Below are 9,068 nucleotides of genomic sequence, written 5' to 3'. Positions count from 1 at the left end.
CGTCGCCTCCTCTCCCCCCTGACTGACTGTTTTCCCTGTCGCCTCCTCTCCCCCCCTGACTGACTGTTTTCCCTGTCGCCTCCTCTCCCAGCTGACTGACCATTTTCCCTGTCTCCTCCTCTCCCACCTGACTGACCGTTTTCCCTGTCGCCTCCTCTCCCACCTGACTGACTGTTTTCCCTGTCGCCTCCTCTCCCTCCTGACTGACTATTTTCCCTGTCGCTTCCTCTCCCTCCTGACTGACTATTTTCCCTGTCGCCTCCTCTCCCCCCTGACTGACCGTTTTCCCTGTCGCCTCCTCTCCCCCTTGACTGACCGTTTTCCCTGTCGCCTCCTCTCCCACCTGACTGACCGTTTTCCCTGTCGCCTCCTCTCCCACCTGACTGACTATTTTCCCTGTCGCCTCCTCTCCCACCTGACTGACTGTTTTCCCTGTCGCCTCCTCTCCCCCCTGACTGTTTTCCCTGTCGCCTCCTCTCCCACCTGACTGACTGTTTTCCCTGTCGCCTCTTCTCCCCCCTGTCTTACTGTTTTCCCTGTCGCCTCCTCTCCCACCTGACTGACTGTTTTCCCTGTCGCCTCCTCTCCCCCCTGACTTACTGTTTTCCAGAGACAACAAAGGGGATAAATTGCCAAAGAGTAATACAAACTATTTTTAGAAAGTTAAACCTCAAAAACTGCATTTTTGGAGTATATTAAACGAGGGGCCTTTTTTTCTGGCCACAAAAAGGCAAAACAAGTTGTGTGTAATCCTGGCCCTATAGTTGGGGAACACTTTAGTCTGAAGTTGCGCCAAATTTTCAAACAGCCCCAGAGATTCATCTGGCGCATATTACTACTAATTTATCTACTTAACAATAGCGCCAGAAAGATGTCCCTTACAAACAGTGTATGTAGGACGGTCAGCTGGCACTGTTTATTGGGGGCGCTCTTATGGGGACTTGGTGTACACAAAAAAATACATTTACATGCTAGATATACATTTTATTTTATTTTTTTCAATTATGGTTTAGTCGCTTGTAGTTTATCATCACAGAACAGTACAAACCGCATAGATAATATAAACTCTGCAGGGTAAAGCATGGGGGGGGGGGGGGGGATGGACTGAACCACTGATGAGGCAAGGGGTGGATCGGAGATAAGCCATAACAGCTAAACTAAAAGCAGAGAGTACTGTGGCTGGACATGTTTATTCTATACATTTAAGGCAAGGTATCAGTGTAGATCACAGTGGTCTCCAAACTGTGGCCCTCCAGATGTGGCAAAACTACAACTCCCAGCATGCTAAGAGTTGTAGTTTTGCCACATCTGGAGGGCCACAGTTTGGAGACCGGGGGTGTAGGAGATAAGATCTGGTAACTTCCTTCATGACATTTTAGCTCAGACACACAAGAGAGAAGACATTGCTATACATTAAGGGTTGTCCTGAGGAACTTCTCCAGAGGTTTGTGTCACCGGAGCTTTGGGGGCTGCGGAGAAGAAATAAGATTGTCAGACAAAGGATATAAATATATCATGGGATAGATAGATAGATAGATAGATAGATAGATAGATGAGATAGATAGATAGATGAGATAGATAGATAGATAGATGAGATAGATAGATAGATAGATGAGATAGATAGATAGATAGATGAGATAGATAGATATGAGATAGATGAGATAGATAGATATGAGATAGATGAGATAGATAGATATGAGATAGATAGATAGAGATGAGATAGATAGATAGAGATGAGATAGATAGATATGAGATAGATAGATAGATAGATAGATATGAGATAGATATGAGATAGATAGATATGAGATAGATAGATAGATAGATATGAGATAGATAGATAGATATGAGATAGATAGATAGATAGATGAGATAGATAGATAGATATGAGATAGATAGATAGATAGATATGAGATAGATAGATAGATATGAGATAGATAGATGGATACAAAGCAAATAAAAACGGCACAACCAATATCCAGAAAAAAAAGTGAGGTTAGGGGTGCCCGCATAACTGGAACCTGGGTCCGTCGGTTCCTCAATCCAGACACTAGTAAAATATAATGCAGCACTCCACAAGTTGCAAAGAAAAGGGTGGTTTTATTCCATCATGTGCATAGACAACGTTTCACCAGTCTCACACTGGCTTTTTCAAGTGAATCATAGTGATACAGGTAGGTATTTATAGACCTCCCACCAGGTCATGTGACACAGGTAATACATGAATAACATATGTAAACAAGGAAATCATAGGAGAAAATTGTGCAATCCATAATGCAAACAGTCATTTATACAGTGCTAAATTCATATACAGACATCCGATGATCATCTGATATATCCCGATCGGGATACATCGTGGCAGGACCCCGGAAGGCATTCACAACTTTGCATGTAATTATTGATCACTACTACTGCACTTTTTGATCTATTATGTTTAATATTGATATCTACCGTATATACTCGAGTATAAGCCGAGTTTTTCAGCACGATTTTTCGTGCTGAAAACACCCCCCTCGGCTTATACTCGAGTGAACTCCCCCACCCGCAGTGGTCTTCAACATGCGGACCTCCAGAGGTTTCAAAACTACAACTCCCAGCAAGCCAGGGCAGCCATCGGCTGTCCGGGCTTGCTGGGAGTTGTAGTTTTGAAACCTCCGGAGGTCCGCAGGTTGAAGACCATTGCGGCCTTCAACATCATCCAGCCCCTCTCACCCCCTTTAGTTCTGAGTACTCACCTCCGCTCGGCGCTGGTCCGGTCCTGCAGGGCTGTCCGGTAAGGAGGTGGTCCGGTGAGGAGGTGGTCCGGGCTGCTATCTTCACCGGGGAGGCCTCTTCTAAGCGCTTCGGGCCCGGCCTCAGAATAGTCACGTTGCCTTGACAACGACGCAGATGCGTCGTTGTCTAGGCAACGGCTCTATTCCGGGCCGGAAGCGCGGAGAAGAGGCGCCCCCGGTGAAGATAGCAGCCCGGACCACCTCCTCACCGGACCACCTCCTTACCGGACAGCCCTGCAGGACCGGACCAGCGCCGAGCGGAGGTGAGTACTCAGAACTAAAGGGGGTGAGAGGGGGCTGGATGATGTTGAAGGCCGCAGTGGTCTTCAACCTGCGGACCTCCGGAGGTTTCAAAACTACAACTCCCAGCAAGCCCGGACAGCCGATGGCTGCCCGGGCTTGCTGGGAGTTGTAGTTTTGAAACCTCTGGAGGTCCGCATGTTGAAGGCCGCAGTGGTCTTCAACCTGCGGACCTCCGGAGGTTTCAAAACTACAACTCCCAGCAAGCCCGGACAGCCGATGGCTGCCCGGGCTTGCTGGGAGTTGTAGTTTTGAAGCCTCTGGAGGTCCGCAGGTTGAAGACCACTGAGGGCGAATGATGAGAAGAGGATGATGAAGGGGGGGGGGGGGTGTGGGGATGATGAAGGGTGGTGGGGATGATGAAGGGGGGGGGGTGTGGGATGATTACAAGGGGATGATGAAGGGGGGATGTGTGGGATGATGACAAGGGGATGATGAAGGGGGGATGTGTGGGATGATAAGGGGATGTGTGGGATGATGACAAGGGGATGATGAAGGGGGGATGTGTGGGATGATAAGGGGATGTGTGGGATGATGACAAGGGGATGATGAAGGGGGGATGTGTGGGATGATGACAAGGGGATGTGTGGGATGATGACAAGGGGATGTGTGGGATGATGACAAGGGGATGTGTGGGATGATGACAAGGGGATGTGTGGGATGATTACAAGGGGATGTGTGGGATGATGACAAGGGGATGATGAAGGGGGGATGTGTGGGATAAGGGGATGTGTGGGATGATGACAAGGGGATGATGAAGGGGGGATGTGTGGGATAAGGGGATGTGTGGGATGATGACAAGGGGATGATGAAGGGGGGATGTGTGGGATAAGGGGATGTGTGGGATGATGACAAGGGGATGATGAAGGGGGGATGTGTGGGATGATGACAAGGGGATGATGAAGGGGGGATGTGTGGGATGATAAGGGGATGTGTGGGATGATGAGGATGTTAATGACGGGTCTGGATGATGACAGGGGGGGGATGAGGTATTTCCCACCCTAGGCTTATACTCGAGTCAATAACTTTTCCTGGGATTTTGGGTTGAAATTAGGGGTCTCGGCTTATACTCGGGTCGGCTTATACTCGAGTATATACGGTATATATCAGATGATCATCGGATGTCTGTATATGAATTTAGCACTGTATAAATGACTGTTTGCATTATGGATTGCACAATTTTCTCCTATGATTTCCTTGTTTACATATGTTAATCATGTATTACCTGTGTCACATGACCTGGTGGGAGGTCTATAAATACCTACCTGTATCAATATGATTCACTTGAAAAAGCCAGTGTGAGACTGGTGAAACGTTGTCTATGCACATGATGGAATAAAACCACCCTTTTCTTTGCAACTTGTGGAGTGCTGCATTATATTTTACTACTAGATAGATAGATAGATATAGATAGATAGAGATAGATAGAGATAGATAGAGATAGATAGAGATAGATAGAGATAGATAGAGATAGATAGAGATAGATAGAGATAGATAGAGATACATAGATATGAGAGAGATAGATAGAGATAGATAGAGATAGATAGAGATAGATAGAGATAGATAGAGATAGATAGAGATAGATAGAGATACATAGATATGAGAGAGATATGAGAGAGATATGAGAGAGATATGAGAGAGATATGAGAGAGATATGAGAGAGATATGAGATAGATATAGATAGATATAGATAGATATAGATAGATATGAGATAGATAGATAGATATGAGATAGATAGATAGATATGAGATAGATAGATAGATAGGGAGATACGAGATAGGGAGATATGAGATAGGGAGATATGAGATAGGGAGATATGAGATAGATAGATAGATATGAGAGAGATATGAGATAGATATGAGATAGATAGATATGAGACAGATAGATATGAGATAGATATGAGACAGATAGATATGAGATAGATAGATAGATATGAGATAGATATTAGATAGATAGATAGATAGATAGATGATAGATAGACACATTCAGAAATGATAGTCACCTGTCTTGCTGTGAATGCACCACAGTCCGGCTATCAGCATCACCCCAAAGAAAAAGGAGCTGATTGTAACGCCAAACGCTGCCGCTACTCCTACCCCGTGTACAGCTGATTCTGGAAGAACATACAAAAGAACTGGTAGATTGTCCAAAATGAGGGAGAACTTCTCTCCGGAAATATCTGCTCACCATATGGCGCAGACAGGTGTCTTACTGCAAGCTGGATTTAAAGGAAAACTCCATGCAAAAGAGACATATTCTGTGGTGATGGACACATATGGAGTCAAAGAAAACCAAAGAGTTAACTCTTGTGCCCCCCTAGAGGGGGGTTATTCCAGGCTAGTAAAACCTAGCTGCTTTTTCTGGAAACAGTGCCACCCTTGTATTCAGTTTATGTGCAGTATTGCAGGTGAGTTGTGAAATGGAACTGAGAACATCGGCAGTAGAGCCGCACGGATGTGTGCCGTTTTATAGACGGCAATGCAGTCCTGCAGAGCTCTGCCCACAGAATGAACATCTTCATACACTGGGGGGGGTCACCCAGTCCGCTGTGCAGAGTAGTGAAATCCTATTGAAAGGACTGGGACTTCAAATGGAATTCTGCCAACACAATGTCTGCAGTGTGAACGAGCCCTAAGAATGCAAATGGTTGTCAAATAGCCAGAGCCACTGTGATGAATCTGGTGCATTCCTAACCTGTCTAGTCTAATTTTACACTGACTTCCAATAAGACAATTCTAGTAAATCTGGTCCTGTGTGCCTCTTTTGTAGTTTCAGTTAGGCAACGATCCCATCCGGAATTCCATTAGAAGTCTCAGTCACAGTTTATCCCTAAAAAAGTGGAACAAAATAGCATTATTTGGTCCAATTAAAGGGGTTATCCAGGAAAAAAAAAATTTTTTTTAAATTTTATATCAACTGGCTCCAGAAAGTTAAACAGATTTGTAAATTACTTCTATTAAAAAATGTCAATCCTTCCAATAATTATCAGCTGCTGAAGTTGAGTCGTTGTTTACTGTCTGACAACAATGCTCTCTGCTGACATCTCTGCTTGTCTCGGGAACTGCACAGAGTAGAAGAGGTTTGCTATGGGGATTTGCTTCTAAACTGGGCAGTTCCTGGGACAGGTGTCATCAGAGAGCACTTAGACAGAAAAGAACAGCTCAACTTCAGCAGCTCATAAGTACTGAAAGGATTAAGATTTTTTTAATAGAAGTAATTTACAAATCTGTTTAACTTTATGGAGCCAGTTGATATATAGAAAAAAAAGTTTTTTCCTGGATAACCCCTTTAAATACCAGGCACCGTGACGGAAAACTGATGGACTTCATTACGGTCAGTGGGTTCCATTAGGCACTGTTAGTTTGTTCTGCTCCTATGATGGAAAAATGTATGCAGATGTAAACATAGCCTTAAAGGGGTACTCCGCTGCTCAGCGTTTAGAACAAAATGTTCCGAATGCTTAGAGCCAGCTCCGGGAGCTCGTAATATAATAGCCCCGCCCCTCATGATGTCATGCCCCTTTCCCTCAATGCAAGTCTATGGGAGGGGGCGTGACTTGCTTTGAGGGGGTGGGGCGTGACATTATGAGGGGCGGGGCTATGACATCACAAGCTCCCGTCACTGGCTCTAAGCATTCGGAACATTTTGTTCCAAACGCTGAAAAGCGGAGTACCCCTTCAAAAATGTGACAGGTCCAGGGCCTACACTGCAACATTTAGTAAAGCTACAAGATTAAATTTAAAGGGGTGCTCCGGTGGAATTATTATTTTTTTTTTTATATCAACTGGTGCCAGAAAGTTAAACAGATTTGTAAATGACTTCTATTAAAAAATCTTAATCCTTCCAGTACTTATTAGGTGCCAAATACTACAGAGGAAATTATTTTCTTTTTGGAACACAGAGCTCTCTGCTGAATCACGAGCACAATGCTTGCTCTCTGCTGACATCTCTGTCCATTTTAGGATCTGTCCAGAGCAGCATGGCGATTTTCTTCTACTCTGGACAGTTCTTAAAATGGACAGAGATGTCAGCAGAGAGCAAGCATTGTGCTCGTGATTCAGCAGAGAGCTCTGTGTTCCAAAAAGAAAATAATTTCCTCTGTAGTATTTGGCACCTAATAAGTACTGGAAGGATTAAGATTGTTTAATAGAAGTAATTTACAAATCTGTTTAACTTTCTGGCACCAGTTGATTTAAAAAAAAAAAAAAAAAAAAAAAAAAAAAAAGTTTTCCACCGGAGGACCCCTTTAACTATTGAGTGACAGCTGCAGTCTATGCAATAAAATCTATGGGAAGATTTAAACCTGTGTAGAGGAAATGTGGTACAGTTGCCCATAGCAACCGATCAGATCGCTTCTTTCATTTTTTTCAGAGGACCTCAAGTGCCACCGGAGGTATTGTAACATTACTGCAGTGATACCTCCCAATATTCACATCCTAAATCAAAAGACCTATTATAAGCCCCGCCCCCAGTCCACCAAGTAACGCCCATAAAACTCCCAGAAATGCCTAGTTTTATGCAAATGTTCTCTTCAGTGACAGGTTACCGTATTTTTCGCCCTATAGGACGCTCCGGCATATAAGACGCACCCAGTTTTAAAGGAGGAAAATCTAGAATACAACGTAAAGTATAGGACAGTGATCTTCAACCAGCGGACCTCCAGATGTTGCAAAACTAAAACTCCCAGCATGCCCGGACAGCCAACGGCTGTCTGGGCATGCTAGTAATTGTAGTTTTGCAACATCTGGAGGTCCGCAGGTTGAAGACCACTGGTATAGGAGGTAATACTCACGTGTCCCCGCCGCTCCGGACCCATCACCTCTCGTCACCGCTGCCCTGGATGTCGCCTTCCATCGCTGTCGCCGCGTCTCCATTGTGTCCCCGTTGCTCCAGAACGTCTCTGCTGCCCGGTATCCTCGCTCTCCATCGCCGCCATCACGTTGCTACGCACGTCGCTCCTATTGGATGACGGGACGGCGTGCGTGACGACGTGATGACGACGATGGAGAGCGCCGGCCATGCAGGGGATCCCGGCACGGAGCAGACACCGAGGAGGCAGGTAAGGTCCCTCCCGGTGCAGCCGGATTAGTGTCACTTCTTTCGCTTCAGATGCGGCGGTCAGCTTTGATCGCCGCGTCTGAAGGGTTAATACAGGGCATTAGAGATGAGCGAACTTACAGTAAATTTGATTCGTCACAAACTTCTCGGCTCGGCAGTTGATGGCTTTTCCTGCATAAATTAGTTCAGCTTTCAGGTGCTCCGGTGGGCTGGAGACTCTTTCCTAGGACTGTATCCACCTTTTCCAGCCCACCGGAGCACCTGAAAGCTGAACTAATTTATGCAGGAAAAGCCATCAACTGCCGAGCCGAGAAGTTCGTGACGAATCAAATTTACTGTAAGTTCGCTCATCTCTACAGGGCATCACCGCGCTCGGTCATGTCCTGTATGAGCTGCGGGTCCCGGCCGTTGATGGCCGCAGGGACCACCGCGATAGGACAGGATTTTAATGTGTATTCGCCGTATAAGACGCACCAACTCCCCCCCCCCCCCCCCCCCCCCAAAAAAAATACGGTAATTCTCTGACCAGACACAATGCGCAACATTTGTGTTTTCTTACCTTGGCTTTCAGCAACAGGTAGTTTTTTGTGGCCTAAAATAGAAATAAGAATTCTGGTCAGATTTTCTAAGGTCCATTACTAAAAATAAAATAGTTTTTAAACAGGAAACAACACAAAGCTTTTAACCATTAACTGTCTGTATTTTTTTTACGCTTGGACACGTTTCTACACAGAGATTTTTTTGTTTTTTGGTTCGTTTTTCCTTCTTTTTGAAATGTGTTAGGGCACATTCACCCCACAGTGTATGAAGATTTTTATTAAAAGCTTTTTAAACAGTGTTTTTTTATTTTTTTATTTTTTGCTTTTTAAAGCAAATTCCACATCTGAATTCCACAGGGAAACTTGTGCACTTTTAATGCATTTTTTATAGCACATATTT

At 44.9% G+C, this 9,068-nt stretch overlaps 1 protein-coding gene across 2 annotated transcripts in view; it reads right to left on the bottom strand.

Moving 5' to 3' along the window:
• Positions 1-988: 988 nt before the first annotated feature.
• The window catches only part of TGFBR3L (transforming growth factor beta receptor 3 like), a 39,753-nt gene continuing 31,673 nt past the window's right edge, over positions 989-9,068 (bottom strand). For both annotated transcript variants that reach the window (XM_056570770.1, XM_056570771.1), the window contains 3 exons: positions 8,689-8,721; positions 5,074-5,184; positions 989-1,469 (listed from right to left, as the gene is read on the bottom strand). In XM_056570770.1, coding sequence (XP_056426745.1) covers positions 1,414-1,469; positions 5,074-5,184; positions 8,689-8,721 — 200 coding nt within the window. In that variant the 3' untranslated portion in view covers positions 989-1,413. The remainder of the gene's footprint in view (positions 1,470-5,073; positions 5,185-8,688; positions 8,722-9,068) is intronic.

Source organism: Hyla sarda, chromosome 4, assembly GCF_029499605.1.
Source record: "Hyla sarda isolate aHylSar1 chromosome 4, aHylSar1.hap1, whole genome shotgun sequence".
Lineage (NCBI taxonomy): Eukaryota > Metazoa > Chordata > Amphibia > Anura > Hylidae > Hyla > Hyla sarda.
The sequence above is the reverse complement of the archived record's forward strand: the minus strand, read 5'-3'. Positions and strand labels throughout refer to the sequence as shown.